Source organism: Cotesia typhae, unplaced genomic scaffold, assembly GCF_013202065.1.
Source record: "Cotesia typhae breed Kobodo isofemale line unplaced genomic scaffold, CoteBio_Ctyphae contig_4, whole genome shotgun sequence".
NCBI lineage: Eukaryota > Metazoa > Arthropoda > Insecta > Hymenoptera > Braconidae > Cotesia > Cotesia typhae.
In genome coordinates this window covers 7,035,736-7,062,506 of record NW_027423748.1, presented here as the reverse complement: position 1 = coordinate 7,062,506, position 26,771 = coordinate 7,035,736, and the positions used below count along the sequence as shown (strand labels likewise).

Genomic DNA, 26,771 nt, shown 5'->3' with positions numbered 1-26,771 from the left:
CAGACACGGAGTTTCATCACGCAATAAAAAAAATCAAACTGAGTATAGGTGTCAAATTTTTTTTTTATTAAATAAGCAGAAATTCTTAAAAGTTATCAATGCAATTTTATGAAAATTAATTTAATATGAGAATCAATTTAACAGGTAATAATTAATTAAAAAAATTTTAACAAATAAATTATGATTTAGAATTTAGAAAATTAAAAAAGTAAAAAATGCAATTTTTCAGAAATAATTTTTTGGAGCAAATTTATTTATTAAAAAAAAAATAAAAAAATTATAATAGTGACAGCTAACTTTAATGACATTAATTTAGTAAATATTTTACAATTTTTTTCATAAATAAATTATGTCAAAGAAAATCAAAAAAAAGAAAAAAAATTGACATTTAGAAAATAAAAAATATAAAAAATGCAATTTTTTAGGAATAATTTTACGGAGCAAATTTGTTTATTATAAAAAATTAAAAAATGGTCAAGCGATTGCTAACTTTAATGTCATTGCAATTTTTGAAAATATTTTTTTAAGTGTTAATTAATTTTTTAAAAAGAAAAATATTTTAAGAGTCTACTGATTTCTTCTTTATAAAAAAACCAATGTGTAATAGAAATTTTCTCAATATGTCTTCAATTTCCACAAAAATACGTCGGTTCCAAAAAAAAATTTTTTTTTTTCGGGAATTAACGTATTTTTGTATGAAACGTGTAGAAAAGCAAAAAAAAATTTTTCTTCAAACTAAAAATTTTTTTGGACTTAGAAAAAAAAAAAGAATTTTTATTAAATTATTTTCCACATTGCTGTTAATTAATAAATTAAGTTGAGTTATTGGACGTGAACATGATAAAAAATGAATGACAAGAATAAACTTCACTATAGCTACCATTTTTACTAATTTTATTATAAAATAACATTTAACAACCCTGTGTAAAGAGATTAACTGTCTAAAATAATTCTAAAAAACCATATAACTATTTTTTAAACTAATAACTACAGTTAACAATAATTAATACATTCTTAAAAAAATCAATATGATGAATTTTGAATATACAATTAATTATGCCAATAAATATATTATAAATATTTGAATAAATAAAATTATTCAATCTAAAAATACGTGTCACTCTTAAAAGTAAAATAAATTAGGTATTGTACAGTGCGTTGAAGCTGAGTAAATCTTCGACCTTTTTACCAAGCTATTTATCAATATACATTATAAAAATAATAATAATAAAAAACTTAATTGTTTATCGTTGAGCGTCAAAGACTGATGATAAAATTCAAAAGTCTTAAAATAATAAAAAGTTAACAACAAACTCAAGAGCCACTTTCAGCGCTCATTGTCGCGTTATCATGATTCTTGTAAGCGGAAAAGAATGCCAGTGCTTTCATCAGCTGGTAGCTTTTACTGATAGGAATGTTGCTGTCATACAAACTCTTTGATGATTTACAGTCGACGTAGAACCACCAGTTACATTTGAGAATTGTCTGATCAAAGAGCGTCGATTCAGGACACAGAAAACTTTTCATTATTAAACCTTGATCTGTTAACGCGCATACATGGAATACCATGCAGCCTAGATCTTCATCGGCATACAATCCAGGAAAATGCTTCTGATCGCCACAGTAAAAACTCGTGTCCGGCAAATCAACTCTGCTTGCGAAATTGTCATCGAAATTTTTGTCATAACTCATCGGGTAATATTCTCGGGGCGCGTTCATTACTTTTGTTGTCCCTGAATTACTGTAACTGCTGGAAAATAATGAACGATCAATTAAACAAAGTCTTTTTAATTAATTATTATCATAATTATTAATTTGCCGTAATTTGTGAATTATAAATAAATAAAATTTTGCTTTATTAAATAATGATTTTTATTAAATTGCACTGTACTTTCTTAACTATTGACGTTTTCAAAGATATAAGCTCATCCCGATGTTACAATCATCGAGACCTTTCATTTGAGTACCCACATCAATATTTTATATATTTATATATATTATATATATGTATATATGAAAAATATATAAAAAATGCATGTGGGTACTCAAATGAAAGCTCTTGATGAGTGTAACATCAGGATGAGCTTATATCTTCTAAAACGTCAATAGTTAAGAAATTACAGTGCATATTAATAATATAAATTAATTGTACCTTTTAATTGGGGATTGGGTTGTCGTAGTAGTTGTAGTGATCGTAGTTCCTTGCTGCTTTTCCATCAACTGTTGCTGTCTGAGCAGAATAGCTGCTTCGAGAGCTTCCAATGTAATATTACTAGCTTCGGCAAGAGCTTTCAGAGATGTTTCCATTCCTTGAATCGGTTTTAATGACGGTAGAGATTGACGTTTTTCATTCTGTTGCTTTATTGATTCGATAGCTTCTGCTGTGTTCGCTGGATTTAGTGACTGAAGTGTCATTTCGTTAACTGATGCCGTCATTTCGTCATTTGGCAATGGAAGCTAACACAAAAAATTTATTTATTAGAATGTAATCTTTTAAATAATTTTCTTTCACAATGAATAATTATAGAAGTACATGTCCATACTTAATGGATGGAATTTATTTATAAAAATATTTTTATCAATTTTTTGGAATAATAAAATGCCTTTTGATTTTGACCCCGACCTTGATAGGTTGAATTTTTATTTTTGATATGAAGACTATAAATATAAATATTTATGGTAAAATAAATTAGAAAAATTAGAATTTTAAGATTATTACACAATTTATAAAATACGATTAAGTAAATGAAATTATTATTTTTCACCAAAATTAATTTTAATAAAATTAATAAAAAATCTCAATAGTTCACAAGATATAAGGTTATTTCTTAATTATTGACATTTTCAAAGATCTAAGCTCATCCCGATGTTACACTCATCAAAAGCTTTCATTTGAATACCCACATGCATTTTGATATATTTTTCATATATACATATATACATATAATATATATAAATATATATAAATATATAAATATATGAAAAATTGATGTGGGTACTCAAATAAAAGGTCTTGATGAGTGTGATATCGGGATGAGCTTATATGTTTAAAAAAGTCAATGGTTCACGAGATACAAGGTAATTTACCTGAATAAAATTGTCCTTAGATAATTGATTATCAGAATCCTGTATGATAGCTGGACTGTGACTAATCCGATCAGTCAATTGGGCAGATGATTCAGGCATCGCAATAAAAGGTAGCCCACTATTAGAAACTGATACCACACTCGTCAAAGGTTTTGAATCGCTAGCTATTTTGTTGTTCATGTTAACAATGCTTCCAGCTGGAGGTATCGCAGCAACGATGTGCGGCAAAGGTTGAGCGTACGAAAGATCGTTGACATTCATTGCTAAGGTCTGCGGTACCTGTAATGATTTCATCAAATAATTAAACGATCGTGTCTAATAAATCACTGTAAGAAGAGAGAAGAGATATTTGTGAAGATAATAAGAAAGAGGAAAATTGGTTGATAGAATACTGAGATAAAGCTGCGTCATCTTTAGAAAGTAGTGACATGTTTTATTGACACGAAACGATAGTTAAAACATAACGGACGGGTTATTTAATTTAAGAATTTCATTATACGAGTTTATTATCCACGAGCCAATAATTTAATTCACTATTGACTATTGAGTACCTGAACACGCTTGTTCTGGAGAGCCAGTGATTGCTGAATGGCCTGCTGACGTTGCAAAGCCAATTTTTGTTGTTGAATAAGAGCCTCTTGCTGCTGTTGTCGCTGCTCTTTCAGCACTTTTAAGGCCAAAGCTTCTTGTTGAATCCTCTGCTGCTGGCGCAGCTTTGCTTCGTACTGCGCTCTTTGTTGCAGCTGCTGTTGCTGCAACGCTAATTTTTGTTGCTGTTGCAATTTTTGCTGGCGCAATGCTGCTGCTTCTTGCATTGCTGACAGCGATGGTGCTGGAATTGTTTTCAAAGCCGTCGAGTTTTTCTGAACGACCAGTCGTTGGAGCTCTGGTTGAGCTGCCATTGGGCGAGATGCTCCTGGAGGCAATGGCTTGAACGGAGGTACTACTTTCGTGTTTGTTCTCAAGTCATCTCGCTTGGTGAACTAGAAAATTTTTCGGTAGTTAGTTTTATTTCATTATTACAATTTAAAAAAAAAAATTAATAATTTTATTCTATTTAATGGAATTACAATAGAATTTTTTTTACAATCTTTCAACAAAAATCAAGAAAAATATATCAATTTTGCTTATTGAATTATTAAATTCTGATTCTTGGTAAATTTACTGGATCAAAAATATTAAATTTTTTAGTTTTTCTGACAATTGAATTTTTTTTTTTTTTTATTAATTCAAGCGCTTATTAAGACTCAATCTAATAATTTTGAACATTGTAAATATTTTAAACTTTTCTGACCAATATTTAATCTGTTAAAATTTTGGTAATTGTTTACAAGTGGGGTCAACCCCGTTTTATAATAAAAAATGTGAAAAAAAAAAAAATAAAGATTTTCGGTAGCTTTTTTGCCTTCAAAATTTGGAAAAAATTTTGGCTCTGATGTTTTTGGATAAAATTTCTATTTTATCTTTTTTAGATGTTTTTAATTAATTTTTTTTTTTTTTAATGCATAAAAAAACGAACAATTAAAAAAAAGTTGAATATCACAATTTTCTAAAAAATTTCTAAATTATAAATTAATAAAATAAAAAAAAAAATTTTTTTCTTTCCATCTCTTTCAATATAATTATTTGAATGAATGTATTCATAATTTATTCTATCCATAATAATAATAATAATCTAGAGTTAACTGACCCATAAGACAATGACATAAATTTAAAAAAATAATTTATTGCAAAATTATAAATTTTTATTTGGTAACAAGGTAATTTAATACTTTCATAAATATTACTGAAATAAAAAATAAAAAATAAAATATCTTGCTATCTATAATTTAAACTTTATTACGAAAAAGTTATATTTTTTAACAAGAAAAAAAATGATTGACTGAATAACTAGTATGGTAGATAAATAATTAGTGTCAAGTCAACTTACCCCACTTCCTATACCAACAGTATTTCTTCCATCGGCTTGTACACTACGTCGCTTGCTGCTCTCCAAATTGGATAATGATTCTTGAAATCCGAGTTCATCACCGACAGAAAAACCTGTAATTTAAAATTTACTGTCATTCTTCATCAGTTATATTATAATATTATTTTTCACACTAATAATTCATCCAAAGATTCTATTTTTTTTTTTTTTTTACTTAGAAGAAATAATTGTCGATGCAAGCCCATGTGATAATTATGAAACTTATTTATGTCAATAGCATAAAAGGATAATGTATATTAATATTTATCTATTATAGTGCACATGTATATCTTCACGTGTAATACATGCAAACACTTTAGCGGCAATGACATATTTTTTACATGCATCTTTTATTGATATTACAGATGAGTTTAAATGTTTTATGAATAATTCATATCAATAAATACTGTAAAAAAGTTTTATATTTATATTTTAACACACGAGATGAAAAATATCTAGGTCGAAGAGCTGTATCTGTCGTAATCTTTGTACATAATGTGTAGATATTTTACCTGTTATTAGGAAATGTTTAAAAAAAAATTTTTCTTTTTATTTATGATAGATAAATATTAGAAAAGTGTTTGTTTAAAAATTAAAAAATTATTTTTTTATTTTACAAAAGTTAATAAACATGCAGAGAAAAGATAAATTTGTATTTATAAAAAGAAGAAATTTTTATTAGTATTATTATTATTAGTAAGAAATAAATTAAAATTAATATTGAATTGCTATAAAAAACAATCAACTGTTAATTTATAAATTAATTTTTAAGGCACGCAAATTTCTTTAATTATTTTTCGTTTCTAAAATCACCGAGAATTTGGAAAGTGCCCTCGAATAATTTTCAAGGTAACTTTAAATGACCTTATTTCAGTTATTTATTAAATAATATCATACCGAAAAAATATTATAGTGAAGGAATAAACACCGATCTTCGAGTCATATATTAAACACAATAATAACAATAGCAAAAAAACAGTCAGAAAAAAAAATTCTTAATTCGATGTCGGACACTCACCGAGGCCGACGTAACCTTTGACACCGCCAAGATTTCTTACTCGAAAGAGGGATGATTTTTTGAAGACACAGTTAAGCATGAAACCAAAGTCCGATTCCAGTACACACGTACTTATTGTCTCTCTCCATGTACATCCTAAAACACCAAACCGGCAATACCATTTTTTTTCCTCACTTATTATCAAATTTAATCAATCAAAATCTCGTCAGATTTTTTTTTTTATTTTATACTCTGTGCTATGATCTTTTTTATTTTTTTTTTTTATTATTATTGTCATTATTTTATAAATTTTTGATTATTATTATTATTATTATTATTTTAAAAAATTTATAATTATTATTACTACACGGAAAGAACAAGATGACACTGGATATCATCCCAGATTATATACTCAGTGATATCTGTGACGAAAAAAAATTTCAGATAGTAGCTAGAAAAATCCAGATTATACTGGATGATATCTGGATTATACTCATTGTAATCTGGATTATACTCATTGCAATCTGGATTATACTAGCTACTATCTGAAATTTTTTTTCACTTAGTATAATCTGGGATGATATCCAGTGTCATCTTGTTCTTCCCGTGTACTTTTATTATTTTTAAAAAATTATTATTATTATTATTATTATTATTATTATTATTATTATTATTTATTAAAATTATTTGTATTAGGAAATAAATTGCAAATAATTTCAATTGATTAATTACACGTCTTGCAGTACTATATAATAATAATTATTATTGTTATTTCATTTATAATTATTACTTAAATAATAAATCAACGCGTAGCAATAGCATTTATTAATAATTATCAATAATCGAGATAATTATAAAAATAAGAGAAAGTATATTTTCCCTTTCGTCGTCATAAGGCCACCATATCATAATAATTACGATTATGTGTACTTTAGTAGCAATAGCTAACTATTTAGCTATTAAATTATTTAGCAATTTAGCTACTTGTAATTTTGATTTACATGGATGTATTTTATTTGTCTGTAGTATAAATAAATAATACAAAGAATAACTTTTATATTTGCATGTAGATAATTATATAGTTATAATTTATAATGATGAGTATTACTAAAATTATATTATTGAACTACTCATCAAATCCTGGATGAGTAACATCAATATAATTTAAGCTTAGTCAACTTTTCTCACCGACCACGCGAATTACCGTTATCTTAAATTTATAATTCACGATATTTTTCTATTTAATACTTTAATATCATTTACTTTCTTACTTTTTTTTCTTTCTGTAATTAATTTTCTTTGTACAAATAATTTTTTGCAAGTTATAATTTCCAAAAATATTGTAAAAATTATAAATCTTTGTTTCAATCTTAAAGACAACTGAATAAAACATTCACAATAAAATACAGGTGTGCCATTGGCCATAGCCTAGTGACCCACTTGGTGTGATTGTACTCTGTACGATGACCCGCTGACAATCTCGATGACCTGACAATGACCATTAATCGATTTATTATTTAGATATTATTTTTTTTGATAATAATAAATATTTACAAGTAGGGTCAATTTAATTTTCAATTTTTTGAACAAAATTTCTATTTGATTGTATTGACATATTTTTTTTTTGAAAAATACATAAAAAATGAACAATTAAAAAAAAAAAAAAGTTAATTATCACAATTTTACAAATTTTCAAAAAAATTTATAAACTTTTTAGAAAATTGTGATATTTAATTGTTTTTTTTTAAACTTTTCAAACTTTTCTCTCGGTATAATCTAGGATAATATCCAGTGTCATCTTGTTTTCTCCGTACATAAGAGCAAAAATTTTTTCCAACTTTCAAAGATGATTTTTTAATTGAAATATTAATTTTTTGATACTTTCAATATCACCACCATAAATCTGCCATAAAATTTGTATGGCCAAAAATAGTTTCGACCTCACTTGTAAATAATTACCTTCATTTTTTGCATCTCGTTCCTCCGCAAAATTTCATTATCTAACTAGACAAGTTCGTTCACTTGCAAAAGACATAATTATGTAGAGTAATTTAAATATAAATACAAATAAAATACTTAATTATAGTAAAAAAAAATAATTGTCGAGAATGAGATAAGTGAAATTAAATGTCCGCGGTAAATACAAGGGTCAGTGTAAAATAAACACTGAGATAGTTTTCCGCAAATTTTTTTTTAATAACATATCAAATACCTTTCTATTTTACTTGCCAGCATCACGCGATAGTGTAATTATTTTTAATAATAAAACTACTATACATCTAAAATTTATTTTATTGAACCGATTTTCATTTAATATTTTTTATTCAATTAATATATCATTCGTTAAATTGGCATTGTTTGTACCTAATGATTACACCAAAGTTTCAATAATCCATACAACCTATTTTTTACAGCTGAGTTGATCGAATTTTATTTTTTTTATTTTCATTTTACCAATACTACCGATTAATTTCCACTTTCTAGTACTAGATCCTTGTAATCTAGTTTGTGAAATGGACAGTTTTTATTTTATACAAAAGTTTTGCTTTTTTAGTCTGTAAAAAATGAAAGTGCTTTTAAATCAAAAAATAAAATCTAAAAATTAATAGAAGTAATTATTATTTATAATTTATAAGATGATTTAATGTACACGCAACTTCAATAACTACAATTGCTTAAATGTTTATTTACAGACTATTTAATTAAATAAAATAGTAAGATGTGTTAGTGAGAAAAGTCAGAATTTTTTTTAGATAAATAATAATAGTCATGAGAAAATTTATGATAGATTATAGCACAGAATAAAATATATTTATACTTTTTACAAGAAGAACTATCCCATTATTTTTTATTATAAATTTTTTTACTGCTGATTAAAACCAAGTTACAATTTTTAATTTGAGCATTCAAGGACACATTGATTAATGCGAACATTCTAGATCTTACGGTAGAAAAATTTACAAGATTTCTCATTTTTAAGAACAACAATAATACAAGTAAAGTGTAATTGTAACTTAACAATGTTATTTAGTGTGTGACTAAATATTTAAATACAATTTTAAAAGTAACAAAGTTCAACCAACGGTAAAAAAAAATTAAAAAAATATTTTTTTTTTTTTTAATTTAAAAATAAAAAAAAAAATTAATAAATTACATTGAATAATTTTTTACATACCAATTGTCAGGAGTAATAAATAAATCGCGGTAAACTTCATATTTGAAGCTAATCCACGGTTAAATTAAAAATTACAAAATCTTGAATTGGTCGATGAAAAAACTTATGAAATAATTTAATAATATTAATTACACAAAAAATTATTTAGTAATTTAAAATTTAATTTTTTTTTTTTTTTTTTTGACTAAAAAATACGTGCGACAGGTATCTCGTGTTCTCGATCACTAATATCGCTCAATGCCCAGTGAGAAGACAAGCACGCGTTGTACTTTGAGACTAAAAAGGCCCCACCAGGCCCCACCAAGTCCCAATAGCGTTTACACACGGTTAATACTTTTATTCTTGATAATATTGGTGTTGCCTGTACACGATGATGTAGTAAATAAGTAAAGTGCTGCTGACCCACTCAAGTCTTATAAAAACTATAACGGGACAGTAGTGGCGTGTATCATATTATAAACTTATTGAATGAGTCTGTTGAAAAAATTGAAAAAATTCACCAGAATTCAAAAATTTTTTTCCCCATAGTACTAACTGGCTAAAACATTAGAATTTTTTAATTAAAAATAAATTATTTAAACCACAGAAATTGTTTCTCATAGTTATAAAATATAAATAAAATAAATTCCTGACGTAATTTGACTGATAAAATAAAAAACTAAAAATTGTATGTGGTTATTATCTAAAAATTTGCTGTGGCAAATTTGAAGTGAAATGAGATTAAACTTCTAATTACGGTATAAAGATTTGAGAGAAAGTATATATTCTGCGATGCATATTAATTTAATAATAATACTTTGATTGAGAACTAAAAAATTAGGGACTTTCTGATCTAAAATATAATGACAATTACTTATAATAATATTTATTAAAAATGTTTAATTTTAATTAAATACGTTTGTTCTGCTAGAAAGTTTTTTATTGAAAATGTTTTTTTTTTTTTTTTTTTACTTACGCATTTATTGGATTTAGTTTTAACAGTTCATCTTACCACTCATTATATTAAATGATTAATGTGTTACATAAATAATTAAATGAATTATGAAAAAAAAATTGTTCATTGTTGATAAGTCTAATTAATTTACTATTTAAATCAATCGTAAAAATTATTGTTAATTTTTGTAGTCTTCCGTATAAAATAAATTATTTCTTTCGCTTTCCATCCTGAAACAAACAAATAAATTTAATTATTTAGCAATCTATGTAACGCGTTACAGATGCCATAAGGGCGTATAATAAAAATTCTGTTTTTTTTTTCTAAGTCGAAAAAAATTTGTAGTTTGAAGAAAAAATTTTTTTTTGCATTTCTACACGCATTTCCCGAAAAAAAAATTTTTTTTTGGGAATCAACGTATTTTTGTATGAAACGTGTAGAAATGCAAAAAAAAATTTTTCTCCGAACTACAAATTTTTTTTGGACTTAGAAAAAAAAATATGATTTTTATTATACGCCCTTATAGCATCAGCAATGCGATTTATTATTTTATTTTTTTTTTTTTTTTTTATTTAATTTCTGTTTGGAATTTAAAATTCGTGCAAGTCAAAACAATACTCCAATTAAATTTCAAGTTTAAATCTAAAAATAAAATTTTATAAAATTCCCCCGGAAGCGGGCGAGTAATAGCTAGTTATTAAATAATCGAGTAAATTAAAACAGAAGACATACTTTTCCTTTTTTCTTCTTATTCAATGTACAGCTACTACTTTTTTCTTCATTGGTATTTGCTTTAGATTCATCACTGTCATTAATTTTAATTTCTGGCGTTGATCCGTTTGTTTGAGAAACTTTAATTTCTTGAAGGTCAGTACATGTAGAGCTGCCGGTAGATTTAATTATTGAGCATGAGTTAACACTAGAATTATCAGTTTTAAGAATTTCTACATTTATATCACAATTAGATGTGTTTATTGACTGAGACACTGGAAGAGATTCATTACTATTTAATCTTTCATTATTATTATCATTTGATTTTTTATTTTCATTTTCATTTGTCACAGGTATTAATTCAGTACTTTCTTTTATTTCATTTTCTTTTACCCCACTTTCCATTTTATTTTCCTTAACTTGGCTTTCTACAACAATTTCTTCAACTTCATTCCCTTCTTTAATTCCTTTTCCGTCACTAGATTCTTTGCTTAGCTCAACTTCATTATTTTTATTTCCTTCTTCTTTAATTGATTTTACTTCGACCTCTGGCTTACTGTCCTTGACATCATTTTCACTCGACTGAGAATTAACTTTAACATTAATTGTTGATTCTAAATCGCTTTCATTTTTATCACCAACAGACTTTTTACCATCATCTTCATTACTCGTCCCAGACTTACTATTCTCTTCATTAGTCTCAACAATAGTTTCAGATAAATTATCTTGTAAATGCGCCAAGTCATCTTTCAATTGTTGACAGTTTTGTGATAACTCTTCAACTTGTTTTATATCAACCTTATCCAATTTAATATTATGGACACTGGATGCAGCGGGGCCATTTACCGCTCGCAGTTGAGCCAACAATTCCGTACGTTCACGTTGAAAAGCCTTGCATAATTCCTGAAGCAATGATAATTTATGATTTAGCTTGGACATTTCAGTATCTCGATTTTGTTTGTCAGTAGCCATTTCCAGCAACGATGCATGACTTTTCTCCCACCGTTGTTTCCATAAGCTCGTTTCTTTTTCTAATTTTACTATTTTTTTAGACATCTGCAAAAAAAAAAAATTAATTTTATTTTATTATCTTTTTTTCATCACCTGCTAATCCACAATTAACTAAATAAATACCTTTTCCATTTCTTCATTGAATCCACTGAACACTTGATTACTTTTAGCTAATGCATTTTGGAAATCATCATATTTTTCAGTGTACATACTAATTTGACTTCTCAATCCTACTTCAGTTGCTTGTAATTCACTTATTCGTACTTGACACTCCGTTAATTTCTGTAAAAAAAAAATTGTTTTACAAATAATTTAAATTTTATTACCAATCTAATAACAATAAAATTTTGCTTTATTAAATAATAATTTTTGTTAAATTGCACTATATTTTTTTAACTATTGACGTTTTCAAAGATATAAGCTCATCCCGATGTTACACTCATTAAGAGCTTTCATTTGAATACCCACATGCATTTTTGATATATTTTTCATATATACATATATATAATATATATAAATATATGAAAAATTGATGTGGGTACTTAAATGAAAGCTCTTGATGAGTGTAATATCGAGATGAGCTTATATCTTCAAAAATATCATTAGTTGACGAGATAGCAAAGTGAGTTCTTAATTATTGAGATTTTTTAAGATTTATTATAAAAATTAAAAAAATGGACAATTATAAAAATATTGATTATAAAAAAAACTTACCAGTAATAATTGTTGTTTTTCTTTCAACAAGCTCTCTTTTTCAGCAACCATTTCCATCTTCGAAGCAGCCATTTTAGCTTCTGCTAGTTCAATTTCTAATTGAGCTTGTTGACGTACTTTTTCCAACTGCTGTTCACTCAACTCAATACGCTCGCGTACAGATTTTATTTTCTCCCGCATTTCCAAATTTTCCTCCCGCATCTTAGTATTTTTCTCCGTGTTCTGATTGGTAAGAGTGCTCATTTCAGCGAAGGCACTCTGAAAAGTAGCCGATATTTCTTTTCTCTTCTCCTCTTCAAGCCGTAACTTAAGATCAATTTCTTCTTTTTGCGCCTTGTTAAGCTTCTGTAACTCTCGGCACAAATTTTCCAAACGCGAGCGCGCCAATACTGCTTTTGAACGTTGCTGCTGACATTGTTCATTCTCCTGTTGCAATTTAGTAGCACGTCCCTCAGACATTTTGTATGCAACCATCAGTTTACGATTTGCGTGCATTATTTCAGAGTATTTATTACACACTAATTGCAATTTTTCATCCATTGAGCTATTTGATTTTAATATTTCGGTCAAGTCATTACCGTGGTTCAATGATGAATCTTTTTTTTTGGCTTGGTGTGTTTTTTACCGTGCGTTCCTCCGCCTCCGCCCAGCTGTCAAAAAAAAAAAAAAAAATTAAATTAATAATTATTAAATTTATATTTTAATTGATATATAGTTGACAGATATTAAAATTTTTTTTGGAATTTTATAACAATTAAATTATTTTAAAAAAATGACACTGAAGTTGCCAGACATTAAAAATTATTTTAAAATTTTATAATAATGCAATTGTTATAAAAAAAAATTAATTAAAAAGTTTCACATGTGAAAATTAATAAAAATTACAAGTGAAAATTTTCAGAAGCATTTTTTTTTGTAATTAATTTGTTAAAAAAATTTTTTAAATTAACAGCTGACATTTAATTAATGAAAAAAGTCTTTATAATTAATGCATTATAATTAAATTGTCAAATTTGTTAGAATTAACATCATAAAATTATTTTCGATTTTTTTTTATTAACTTTACAATTTATTTGTTGAAAAAATTTTGAAAATAATTAAATGTCAATTAATTCTAATAACTTGTTTTATTTTATAAACAATTTAACTTAAAAAACAAATTATAAGGTTAATTTAATTGTAAATAATAATAACTTACATCTTCATCAGGAATTGATTGTGGATTATTGAGTACAGTATTCAAAACTGCTAAGCTCTCCTTGTCCAGATCCATTGTTTACTATTTTAAGTGCAATAAATAATAAATAAATATTTAGCAAAAGTTTTATCGTTAACCAAAGTACAATAATATATAACCCATCCGGTGTCTTATTATATATATATATAGATATACCTATTTATATACCATTTTAGTTCGTAATTTCAACACAAGAATTTAAAAAACTTTACTTTGTTGATAATTCATTTTTCTATTTTATTAACAATTGATATTAATATTTTTTTTCAATTGAAATTTATGTTTTATTATATATTTATATTTTTTATTTTATCAATGAAAATTTTTCATCATATTTTTAGTTAGAAAATTTATTAAAAAAATAATTTTAGTTTGCAATTGAAAAATTTTTAAAACTTATTTTTTATTTAAAATATTAATAAAGTTTTTTTATTATTTATAATTTATAAAAAAAAAAAATTATGATGAAATACAAATAATTATTACAAAAAAAAACTTACCACAATACTCGGTCACTTATGATGATAATGAAGTTCAACAATATTATTGTAAAATATTTATAATTTATTAACAAAAAAGATAACTATTGATAAATCTTAAAAAAACTAATATGAAGAATAATAGTAAAGAACGTAATCGACTAAATGTGAACAAGTGAGGTAAAGAAGCATGAGTTGAAAGCCAAATCCATACAGTTATTTTGGGAATAGGCATATATATTTAAAGTTAGATTCGTCGACGTTGAAAATCTAGTGGGGACAACGCGATCGTCACTACAAAACTAATTTTCAATAATAATATTTAAACGAAAATTTATGAAAATTATTTCACCAGTTATTTGAAAATTTTAAGAATTTTTTTTAACATATAAATTATAGCAAAATAAACAATTATAAAAAAAATTTACAAGTAGAAATTTTAATAAGTTAAAAATGCAATTTTTTTTTAATAATTTTTTAGAACAAATTTGATCTAGAAATTTGAAAAAATTGATTTTTTTTTTGCATATTATCAAAGTTTAAACTTTTAAAAAAATGTCGTTAAATGGATTTTTCAAAATTCGAATTATTTTTGGAGATCCAGATTACAATGAGTATAATCCAGATTATAATGAGTATAATCCAGATTACAATGAGTATAATCCAGATTACAATGAGTATAATCCAGATATCACGCAGTATAATCTGGATTTTTCTGAAATTTTTTTTCACCACAGATATCATTGAGTATAATCCTGTAATTTGTAAAATTTATCATTTTTTTTTTTTATATTCTTGAAATGTCAATAAACATCATATAAAAAACGGATACTAAATATGTTTTTCATTTTTTTTATGTTCGTTTGAAAAATACCTAAAATTTAAACTTCTAGACCAGAATACCCCCTTAAAAATAAATATTTTACTGTGATAAGTTTTTAATTATATCTTTTAAAATTTATTCCGAATTATTTTTAACCAATTCGTTCTGTTTTTGTATAGAATTTATTAAAATTATAATTATAAACACACTAAAAATATCATTATACAAGTGTGATCTTGACTTATCACATATTTTAATACATTTCCTCAATCTCATTATATTCATAAATCTCTATTGTATTTTTATGATAAACTATTCAAAGTTTATTTTAAAAATTTTTTTAATAATTACAATAATCATTTAATAGATGTAGACATGCATACAGACGATAACTGATATTTTTAATTACGATTCAATGGCCTACTAACAATGCCTCATTCAATATTCTATTCTACATTTAGATTTGTAGAATAATATTTATTTATTTATACTTTATTGTTATTATTGTTAAATAACTTGAATAATTTATTATTCATAAAACCACCGAGTTGATTTAATCGTTGAAATCTTTGCAAAGAAACAAAGTTACTCTATTTTTAGCTTGTAATCTTTAATTATTCTTTAAGTAAAATTTTAAATGAATTTTTAGTCGCTGAAAAAAATTATAGCTTCTTGGATTTTTTAAAACAGAATGTTTTCTAACGAAAAGATGAAAGTAAAATAATTTTGATTGTTAGACTCTATGTGTACTAAATAAATAAATAATCAAATCTTATTGTATATCTAATCTACAATCATAATGGGCTCTAAATAATCGTAATAGAATTTATTTACTTATTATTTAAGTATACTTATCGTGTTTTTGTTAACTAAAATAATATAACTCTTTAAATTAGAAATTAGTAAAAATTAAGTCCAAAATTTTAATTTCTAAAAATCGCCTTTTTTCAGGCTGTCACACTAGATATGCGGCTTAATCAAAAAATGAAAGAAGAAAATAAATTTTTATTTTTCCAAGTCTCAATAAATTTTTTAAAAGTTTTCATTTTTGATAGAGATTTTTTTTATAATTGTATCACACAAAATATCTAAAAATATTTACTTTCATAAAAAAAAAAATCATAAAATTTTATCAATAATTTATCAAAAATATAATTTTTTGTGCATAATTTACTAGGAAGAAATCGAAATTTAAAAACTACTTTTTATCACCAAAAAACTAGATGACCGTCAAAATGAATAATTCCAATATTACTATTATTATTACTATATTTTTCTGATGACAGAAAAAAATTTCCAACATTGCTTAAAATTAGCATTTAAAATTTTTAAGATCGATAATTATCTGATTTCCGTGAAATTTGTTTGAATTATGACAATTTAAAATTCACCTTTTTTTTCTTCTTCTTAAAAAAAAAAAAAAAAAAAAAAAAAAAAAAAAAATGATAAAATTATTCAGCAATTTTTCTGCAATTAATCCTCTTTAAGCAAAAGCAAAAAAAAATAAATTAAAATTTTAATCATTGAATATTTTGATCGCCAAATTTATCATATAACCCACCTTGAACTATACTTCTTCTTTGTTTCCTTACATCGAATATTCACACAAACACACACATGTATTGTAAATTTATATAAAATGAAATGATATGGCCATCAATGATCGGCAATCAGGTGCATATGTAGTCCGGTAACAGACTTGCATTGATGCATGCATGATAAATCAATGCAGCGGCGTCTTACGTGTTGTGCATTATTTAATAGATCCAATATCCAACAGGAACTATTTTTATTATTTTCATTAAAATTTAAACACATACTTATCATTTATAGTAACTTGTTATTATTATTATTTAATTTGTATGTATCCAAGGGATGTGAGATATGCGTAGAAACAATTGCGCAGATTAATTTGCAATAATTCGCGTGATGTATAACATAAAATCGAAATATAATAAAACGACTGCGGTGTTAACGCTCGGCATCAGTTACGCGCCAACCGTATTCAAGAAATCATGAGATAACGTTTTTATGAAATTTAATTTATCGTAGTGACGTTAATTCTGATTTTTTTTAAGTTTAAAACATCTTCAATGATTAATTACACACTTTTTATATCGGCCGACTATAATTATCAGTAAAAACTAATCAGCTCTAGTTCCTTTTATTTTTTATTGAGGATTTTGTCGAGAGCGATGATCGTAAAAATAAAAAATTACTATCGTAACAATTTTTTATCTGTGAAATATTAAATTTTAATTTAAAATTTTAAATTTGACGCGCTTGTTGTTAAATTACAAAGTAATCAAGTGAATCGTTTAAATAGCAGTTTAGTGTTTTTTGTAAATTTAAGTGCGCGGATTTTATTTCTGTTTTTGATGGAACTAATTTTTGTTTGTGTTTGTCATTTTAATTAATGTGAACCAGTGTTTTTTTTTTTTTTTATTTATTTTAAATTTAATCAATTACAATGACAAGTACACTAGAGTCATGGAACAACTCATTATTGACTTGGGATTTGAATTTAACAACAATGATTACTTTTACCGATGTTACAACTCCGAAAAAACTTACTGCTGTTCAGCAAATTATTCTTACGCTTGTGTTTATGTTTGGAATAATCGGCAATATTTCAGCTTTGATTATACTTTTTTATAAAGACAAGGTAGAGATACAAGATACATTAGAAACTTTAAATAAAAATTTTTTAGAGTTTTTATTTAATTTTTTAACTTTCGGCTAAAAAATTGAAAAATTTCAAAAATTAGGAAATTATTATCCCGTGTAAAATAAAATTCGTCTTAAAATTGTCGTTTGTTTAAGATCTTAAATGTGACACAAACTAAGACTATTTTGAGACTTTTTTAAGACGCTAAAAAAAGAGCAAATTTTCCGAGAGAAAATTTTTGAAATTTGGTTCTTGAATTTGTTATGAAAATTAATTTTTAGACGATTTTACGACTTTCTAACCGTTTTATTTTTGAGTACGCTCTTTTTTTTAAATTGTATTTGAAATTGTTGAAAACTTTTTATTGAACAATTTAAAAATTTTTTTAAGACACTCCGTTTTAATGTTCCGGGGCTCTGTTATTGTTAGCTCATCTTAAAAAAGTCGATAAAAATTTTTTAAAACTTTTTTAAGAGTATTTAAAATTTTTTAAGACTATTTTAAGATTTTTTAAGACCATTTAAAATTTTTTTTAAAGCTATTTCAAGATTTTTTTAAGACGATTTTTAGATTATTTTAAGACTATTTTAAGACTCTATAATAATTTTCCGGAGCTGTCGCTGTGACATCGTCTTATTTTCAAAACAAAATTCGAGAACCAAATTTCAAAAATCTACTCTCGGAATTTTTTTTTTTTTGCATCTTAAAAAAGTTTTGGTTTGTGTCACCTTAAGATTTTAAGCAAATGACAATTTTAAGACGATTTTTTTTTATACGAGATTTTTAATAATTTTTTTCAATAAAAATTTTCGGACATCACTTAATTTAAGTTCCATTAACTGCATTATCACCATAAATTAATATTATTTTTTAATTTTTTCTAGAGGAGAAATCATAAGCATTTGTTAATGCTGCGATGCCTGGCCTTTAACGATCTGATCGCTCTTCTGGGGCAATTGGTTCAAATGTACGTAGCGACTTATGCACCTTCAATTGCAACCCAACAATATTTTTGCGCGTTAAGAATACTTTGGCGCACTTTCGGGCTTTTTAGTGGCGGGGTTGCGATTGTTATGGCTGTTGAAAGATGGCTAGCTTTAGCGCGTCCGTTTGTTTATCAGAAGGTAAATCAAATAATTTTTAACTCTATTCTAAGTCACAAAATTTATAATTGACTTCGTGAAGTACGTGATTTTTATTTGTTTTCATTATTATTATTTTTTATAAATACTTTGCTGATATCAGTTAATGTATTTACTAATTATCAGTAGAGTTCGTGGGTCATCAAAGTGTAAAACAATTTAAAACACATGTATTGTTATATTGATTTAGAAGCAATGGAATTTCTCAAAATAAACTCAATTTTTTTTTTTTTTCTCTTATTTATATTGCTCAGTTTCATTAAGTGGGTTATCATTATCTATTTTTTATAATGAACGGTTGGCCATTAATTATTGATCTATTTGAATAATTGTTTACATTTCATACACATTTATTATAAATAGACTGTCAATATTTTTTTGCACTATTGATAGCAAAAATTATTGTATTTTTTTTTTTTTTTATTTTTCAATATAATTTTTATTTGATAGTTTTTTTTTCGTTAAAATTTTGTACTAAAATAAGAAATTATTTTTCTTTTTATATAAAATTATATATCGTAATAATAATGTAAATTATTGTTCATTGATAACGTGCCAATGTAAATACTAGTGTTATGTCTTTGAGAAGAAATCATATGCATCCTATAAATGAGTCAACAAATTTGATAAATATTATTTTTAATGTAAATAATTACACTGTTGAAAATATTATTTAAATTTACAAATAAAAATGTTAGAAATTTTTTTTTTTTTTTCAAAATGTTTTAATAATTAAAATTTTATTAATTTTTTTTTAACATGCTAAGAAATTTTAGAATAATTTTTAAGTAAAAATTTAAAAACTTCAATTATTATTTCAGCACGTGACTTACCCAAGGATTGTACATTTTATGATAATATTTTGGATAGCTGCGTTAACAGTAACGAGTTTACCACTATTTGGATTTGGATTATTTTATGATAATGGGCAGTGTGTTCGTTATCGTGAGGCTAAAATGCCAGTAGATATTGCCTATGCGTATCTATCTTTTTCTTTTGGTAAAATATTCATTATAATCATTAGTAGATGATATATCTATATATATATATATATATATTTTTTTTTGACTATGACACTGAAAGTAAAAAATGGTAATTATTTACAAGTGGGGTCAAACCATGTTATTATTTTTTTTTTTTGATCAAATTTATCAATTTTTTTTTTTTAATTGTTCGTTTTTTTATGTACTTTTCAAAAAAAAAAAAAAATATATATATATATCAAAAACATCTAAAAAAAATAAAATATAAATTTTATTCAAAAATATGAGCGCCAAAATTTTGTACAAATTTTAAAGGCAAAAAAGAGCTTGAAATTTTTATCTTATTTTTTTTTTAAATAAATGCAACGTAAAAAAAAATTTGAGAATGTCAATTTTTATCTAGTATTAAATTTCTCTTGAAAAAAAAAAAAAAAAAAAAAAACATTTTTCTGAGAAGAAATTAATTCTTTGGAAATTTTCAATAATTTTGAAAAAAAAAAATCAAAAACATTTTTCAGATAGACTTAAATTGTCTATCTAAATTTTTTTTTTTTTTTTGAATATCTAGAAAACTTTTTTCCAGCAAAAAAGTTACTGTGAAAAAAATTTTTATTTCTTCAGCTGATAAATAAAATTGTTAAAAATTTCCAAAAAATTAATTTCTTCTTCACATTTTTCAAAAAAATTTTTTTCTCTCAGTGTAGTATTGATATTTAATATTTTATTGTTGTAATAAATAAATAAATTAAATTTTTTCACTAGGAACTTGTCTATGCTTCTCTATTGTTTGGTTTAATTTAGCGGTGACTAAAGTATTGGGTAAATTTCGCCAGAAAAATAAACTATTGAGAAGATGTTCACGTGCAGCATCCCACAATAAAGCATTTTCATCTTCAAAAACTTTTTCGCTGGGAGAAGTTGGTTCTACGTGTGAAGAAAGAGCATTTGCTAGATTGATGACCGTTCTTTCTACATCATTTGTAATTTGCTGGATGCCTCACATGGTAATTAAAAAAAAAAAAAAAAAAATAAATAAATAAATTTCTATTACTTGAACTATTAATCAATTTAAAGTTCAATCAATTAAGTTATAGAAAAAATATTTCATTTCTTTATTAAAAGTTGGACTGAAATATATCCTACTAGGGTGTGCCAAAATGTAACCTCCTTGATGGACCTTTTAAAATTGGAATTTTCAGTTCCGCTTTTGAAATCAGCTGTGTTTAGGCCTTTCCTAAGATATTTTGGGGTAAGAAGATAGATTTTATTTTCATAGAATTTTTTAGCAGGAGGTTTAATTGGGCACTTCCGGCGAAAATTTGAATTTTCAGCGGAAGTGCCCTAACTAAGTTCCAGTTAAAAAATTCTATGAAAATCAAATTTATCGTCTTACCCTAAAATATCTTAGGAAAGGCCTAAACACAGCTGATTTCAAAAGCGGAACTTAAAATTCCAATTTTATAAGGTCCATCAAGGAAGTTACATTTTGGCACACCCTAATATCCTACGGTAAAATTGATAAAGGATTAAAGTACGAGTAACTCTTAAGTAAATTTTAATGAAAGAAATTCGAGTATTTAATTGACGAGTAATGTATTATTGTCACGTTTTATTGACGTGATTATTGTATTGAGTGTTGGTTGATATTTTTAACTGCATAAAAAAAGTTTATGTTTTACCGGATGCTTAAACAATAAATATTCAAAAACAACTTTATATTTAAATGAATTATGCACAATTAAAAATACAAATTTAATAAAACTATGTACAATTATAATTAATTATAATTACACATCTATTTTTATTGTAGATTACAATACCCGTAGCTCAATATTACTTGAGTTTAAAAGAGACCACGACTGTAATAAAAAAAAGTATTAAAATATTTTTCCAAATAGCCGATGTACTACTTGGTGTCCATTTTACCCTGGATCCATATTTTTACGTACTGCTGCGTATACCGAAGAATAAATTTTCGCTATTGAAACACTTGTGCAAAATTTGTTGGCCGGCTCGAAGTCGTTCAAGCTCTTCGAGTGGTAAAAAATTTAATATTATTTGTATTGAAAAAATAATATTTTTTAGATGTTATGAGTAATTAATTATTTTACTAAACTTTTTGTAAAATATTATTTCGATGTTCTAATTAGCAAATTGTTTAACTCCATTTTAAAGAACCTTTTATTTGTACGAAAAAAAAAATTAATTCATAATTTATTGTCACTTTAAAAAACCATTCAATATCTACTACACGGAAAGAACAAGATGACATTGGATATCATCCCAGATTATACTCAGTGACATCTGTAGTGAAAAAAATTTTCAGATAGTAGCTAGTATAATCGAGATTATACTGTGTGATATCTGGATTATACTCATTATAATCTGGATGATAGTCATTATAATATGGATTATACTGGTTACTATCTAAAAAATTTTTTTCTCTTGGTATATAATCTAGGATGATATCCAGTGTCATCTTGTTCTTTCCATGTAGGTGTGCCCCTTAAAAATAAGGAATTAGACCAATTGCTAATTAGACCGTCGATTTGTATTATTAAAAATATTTTATTTCATCTAGATCATCATGATCACAGTGGTGAAGATCCTCCGACACCAATTACAGATGTACCACTTACTTCAATTATCGCGGAACATCCAAGATTTATTGCACTTTAATACGCTTCCACTGTAAGTCAATATTTATCTATCTTAAATGGTTTATCTTTTTTTTTTTACTTACATTTTTTAAATTATTTTTTCAACTAAAGAAACTCAAAGTTATTTGTCATAAACGAATGATCAAGATGCTACTGTCTATTTATTGTAATTATATTATTTATAAGTAAGGACTGAGACAAAACGGAAACGTTGAAAAATATCAATTTACTAATTTATGATATAAAACGCTTTAGTTATTTTAATTAATGACTTATTATCGGCAAACTGGCTCATATAAGGTACTGATTAATAAATCATGTTAAATTTAAAAAAAGAGAGTAAGACTAAGTAAAAAAAATTAGTAAAATTCATTAAAATATCGAAAAAAATTGTATAATCAAATTTATCTCTTGTAGATATATTAAAATATTAATTTAATGGCTTTTTATAAAAATGACGTAAAAAATTTTTATGATTTTTTTATGATCATCAATTATTCTTGTGATATTTATGGCTTTATTTAATGAAAAAAATATTTTACATATTCTAATAAATAAATTAAAGATGATTTGTTTTATATTGATAATCTAAATTAAATCAAAACAGTAAATTAATTTTTTTATTAATTTAATATTTTGTTTTGTCTCTTAATACTCAAAAATTAATGTCATAAGTGATATTCTAGTCATTAAAAAAATTAACACAAATAGAATAATTAAATAAATAAATAATTAAATAGAAAATAATTTTTAGTATCGAAGTAAAAAAATTTAAGTGATATAAATGTGTACTTATTAAAATAGTTCTATACAGTGATTAATAATTACAATTAATATAAGAATAAACTAGCTGTTGCCCGCCCGCTCCGCTGGGCACTTTATAGAATTGTAGTTTTAGATCTAGACTTGAAATTCAATTGGAGTATTATTTTGACTTGCACAGGTTCCACATTCCATCGAATCGGAAGTAGAATTTATTGAAATCCGTATTGAGATGATCTCTGCATGACAAATAAAAGATCCGTACCAAATTTGCAGCTTTTTGAAGCTATATTTTAAAAATTATGATTTTTTATTGTTAACACCCACCCCCGCGATCTTTATTGGAGGTGATTCGGTGTAAAATCCATTCTTAGATCATTTTTGTATCACATGTAGACGACTTCTATTAAATTTGGAGTCTATAGAAGCTATAGCTTGGAAATTAAAAATTTTCATTGTTAATACCTACCCCCGCAACCCTCTGTGGGGTGAGATATCGTAAAATTCATTGATAGATTATTTCTACATCTCTTACAGAAGATTCCTACCAAGTTTGAAGTCGATAGGAGCTATAGTTTAAAAACGGGAATTTTTCGTTGTTAACGCCCCCGCAGACCCCCTTGTGGGTGGAATCTCATAAAATCCGTTCTTAGCTGACCTCTACTCCGTGAAAGGAATATTCCTGCTAAATTTCAAGTCTCTAGGTCGTATAGTTCCAGAGATATCGTGATGAGTGACTATATCTATAGAAAGTCTCCTATATATATATATATATATATATATATATATATATATATATATATATATATATATATATATTACGGTATTAATTATTTATCAATGACAAACAAAATTTATTTAATTATTTGTATGTATATATATTTTGCGGCTGTGGACCGACATGTGCTTTATTGTACCGTATCTACCCTGTGTCCCATTACATGGCGGAACACAGTGACATGAGGAAACCACAGAGAAAACTCACGCCAGTACAATCGGTGATAGGCAAATTTTCATTAATCACTAAAATTCTGCATTGTAGTGATCAATGAGCCTTTAACTTATACCTAACAACAATGATGTTCATGCAGGCCAATCGTATTCTTAAGAAGATCACCCATCAAAGTACTAACCACTCTAAAAGCTGCATAGATTGGGTGATCAACTGAATCATACGCCAGCTGCATAGCTATCACTGCTGCACTTATATTAAATAATCTTATTACAATTACAATAATAAACATTAATATTTTTTTAAAAATAGAGAAGGTAGCTTGAAAATGAACGGAAATTTAGAGCTAAATGTACGTCAATGTAGATCAATAATATTGTTTTCTGGACATTTTCTAACTTCCTTCTTTATTTTTTTAATCGTTTTTCTTCCTTTATTTGTTCCTCCGTTCTTCTCCTTATCCACTTCACCTACTCTTCCTTTTATGACTTCTTCGTCTTCTATCTCAGTTGATTCCGTCGCGATGTTTTTTTCATCTGATGGGGTTGTATTAAAATTAAATTTATTTATTATGTTTTATATAAATATCTCAATTAACAAATAGAAAATTACTTTTTAATTTCCACTCCTGCTGTTGTTTAGCCTGTTTAACCAAACGCATCATTCGTACTTGTTCTTTTCTCTCAAAGTAAGTTCGTATTTCTTGAAAGTATAATAAAGCGTTGTAAATTCCGTCAATTAACGATTTCTAGATAAATTCAAATAATTTTTATTACATTTATAATTAACTCTTGAACTTTATCATCACTTTATTTTATTTTTTATGCACATTTACCTCTCTAATCTCTGCAAAGGAAAATTCACTTATATTATCGTATTCTTCAAAGCAACCAATCCCTTCATGGAATCTTCTGTCACTTAAAGTGATTCGGACTGTTGTGAAACATCCAATATAAGACTTTCTTGATTCTTTTGATAGTTAATGTCGAATTATTAATAAAAATTTGTAATTTACAATTTAATTATATATCAATATATTTTACAAATCATTACTTACCTAAAGTTTGAGCTTTTATCTCATGAGACCAGTTTTTAGAACCAAACACATAGTCAGCACACAAACATAAACTTTCAATACTTTCTGTATTGAAATGTCGGACATTTTTATTTCACTTCTCAACCGCTTATGAACTGACGTTTTATCATAAGATTAATTAGGTTATATAAAAACAAATCAAATTAATTAAATAAAAAAAAAAAACAATTAACTTTAACCTTTTCTATTTAAACAGTAAAAAAATAATCATTTGGAGTCTGTAGAAGTTACAGTTTGGAAATAGAAATTTCACATTTTAACACCCACCACCGGAAACTTTTTCAGCGGTGAGTTGTTGTAAAATCTGCTCTTAGATTATTTCTGCATCACATATAGATGACTCCAGCTAAATTTGGAGTCTGTAGGAGTTATGGCTTAAAAAATAAAAATTTTCATTGTTAAACCACCCCCGCAACCCCCTGTGGGGTGAGCTACCGTAAAATTCGTTCATAGACTATTTCTACATCTCTTACAGAAGATTCCTACCAAATTTGGAATTTATAGGAGCTATATTTTCAAAACGGGAATTGTTCATTGTTAACGCCCCCGCAATCCCCTTTGGGGGATGAATTTCATAAAATCCGTTTTTAGTTGATCTCTACATAACGAAAGTAATATTCCTACCAAGTTTCACATTTCTAAGTCCTATAGTTCCCGAAATTTCGTGATGAGTAACTATAGAAATTGGAATACTTCGATTATCATCGAAATTTTTAACGTTTTAGCAGACTTTTTTAAAATTTTCTTACTTATAAACATTCTCCTGACAATTCTGAAGACAACAAAAAAAAATTAACCCAATCGGTCCAGCCATTCTCAAGTGATACTCGATCATAGATACGGCATTTTATTTTTATCAAAAAATGAGAGTGGGTGTGCAGGGGTGCGTGGGAGTTGGTGGGTGGATGCATGAAAGTTTGTAAGTAGATTCTTAGCTGAATGTAAAATAACATTATCCGTTTAGTAAACTCCGGTGAAATCCATGAAAACAAAAGAATCAAGAGAAAACGCTTGTCTTTTGTTTTTATTAGCGGGATAAATGTTCATAAAAGTAAAACAGCAATAAAAAAATAAAGGAACGTTAGAATTCTAAAAATAAATAGTCATAAACCATCTAGGAAAAATTTCGCATCGAATGGTGGTAGTTTCATGTCGATACGATCAGTGGTTTAGGCGTGATTGAGCCTCAAACGAAGACCATTTTCATTATATATAGATAGATAAAAGTTGTAAATAAAAATAATGCACTGGTAAATAATCTTATAACTATAAATATATTTTATTTTTCATTAATTAATTAATAAATAAAATTAATAACGTAAACGATAGACGTAAACAATACATAGATCATTTTTGTATTTTATAATTTTT

General features: G+C 25.8%; 3 protein-coding genes across 8 annotated transcripts; 1 reads left to right on the top strand and 2 right to left on the bottom strand.

The window, feature by feature from the left end:
- Positions 1-27: 27 nt before the first annotated feature.
- LOC141527045 (prostaglandin E2 receptor EP4 subtype) lies at positions 28-24,094 on the top strand. 4 transcript variants are annotated; one of them, XM_074242298.1, is made up of 7 exons: positions 17,530-17,802; positions 18,690-18,929; positions 19,769-19,946; positions 20,693-20,934; positions 21,741-21,969; positions 22,512-22,621; positions 23,534-24,094. In XM_074242298.1, exons 1-6 carry the CDS (start codon positions 17,608-17,610, stop codon positions 22,607-22,609), a joined length of 1,182 nt encoding a protein of 393 aa, XP_074098399.1. In that variant the 5' UTR covers positions 17,530-17,607; the 3' UTR covers positions 22,610-22,621; positions 23,534-24,094. The 4 variants fall into 4 exon arrangements, with proteins under 4 accessions (XP_074098400.1, XP_074098399.1, XP_074098398.1 ...); XM_074242297.1 differs by lacking the exon at positions 23,534-24,094 and adding an exon at positions 22,702-22,966; XM_074242299.1 differs by lacking the exons at positions 17,530-17,802; positions 23,534-24,094 and adding an exon at positions 28-144 and having other exon boundaries at positions 22,512-22,966.
- On the bottom strand, positions 755-10,045 carry Mtg (mind the gap). Of its 3 annotated transcripts, none has more exons than XM_074242291.1 (7): positions 9,229-10,045; positions 6,075-6,209; positions 5,018-5,130; positions 3,639-4,070; positions 3,088-3,366; positions 2,153-2,457; positions 755-1,747 (listed from the first exon to the last, which is right to left on the bottom strand). In XM_074242291.1, the coding sequence occupies exons 1-7, from the start codon at positions 9,266-9,268 to the stop codon at positions 1,315-1,317; spliced, it is 1,737 nt and encodes a 578-aa protein (XP_074098392.1). In that variant the 5' UTR covers positions 9,269-10,045; the 3' UTR covers positions 755-1,314. The 3 variants fall into 3 exon arrangements, with proteins under 3 accessions (XP_074098392.1, XP_074098391.1, XP_074098393.1); XM_074242290.1 differs by having other exon boundaries at positions 758-1,750; positions 9,229-9,983; XM_074242292.1 differs by lacking the exon at positions 6,075-6,209 and having other exon boundaries at positions 759-1,750; positions 9,229-9,983.
- Positions 10,182-13,877, bottom strand: LOC141527041 (beta-taxilin-like). The gene is made up of 5 exons (XM_074242289.1): positions 13,797-13,877; positions 12,599-13,248; positions 12,008-12,166; positions 10,895-11,929; positions 10,182-10,392 (listed from the first exon to the last, which is right to left on the bottom strand). The coding sequence occupies exons 2-5, from the start codon at positions 13,136-13,138 to the stop codon at positions 10,372-10,374; spliced, it is 1,755 nt and encodes a 584-aa protein (XP_074098390.1). The 5' UTR covers positions 13,139-13,248; positions 13,797-13,877; the 3' UTR covers positions 10,182-10,371.
- Positions 24,095-26,771: the final 2,677 nt, after the last annotated feature.

Coding starts and splice junctions, on each gene's coding strand:
- Mtg (XM_074242290.1), bottom strand. CDS start 9,268: ATGAAGTTTACCGCGATTTATTTATTACTCCTGACAATTG. Junction 6,210..9,228: donor TTTATTACTCCTGACAATTG/GTATGTAAAAAA, acceptor TTGGTGTTTTAG/GATGTACATGGAGAGAGACA. Junction 1,751..2,152: donor ACCCAATCCCCAATTAAAAG/GTACAATTAATT, acceptor ATTATTTTCCAG/CAGTTACAGTAATTCAGGGA.
- LOC141527041 (XM_074242289.1), bottom strand. CDS start 13,138: ATGGATGAAAAATTGCAATTAGTGTGTAATAAATACTCTGAAATAATG. Junction 11,930..12,007: donor TCAATGAAGAAATGGAAAAG/GTATTTATTTAG, acceptor TTTTTTTTGCAG/ATGTCTAAAAAAATAGTAAA. Junction 10,393..10,894: donor ATAAGAAGAAAAAAGGAAAA/GTATGTCTTCTG, acceptor TGTTTGTTTCAG/GATGGAAAGCGAAAGAAATA.
- LOC141527045 (XM_074242298.1), top strand. CDS start 17,608: ATGACAAGTACACTAGAGTCATGGAACAACTCATTATTGACTTGGGAT. Junction 17,803..18,689: donor TACTTTTTTATAAAGACAAG/GTAGAGATACAA, acceptor AATTTTTTCTAG/AGGAGAAATCATAAGCATTT. Junction 20,935..21,740: donor TTTGCTGGATGCCTCACATG/GTAATTAAAAAA, acceptor TTTTTATTGTAG/ATTACAATACCCGTAGCTCA.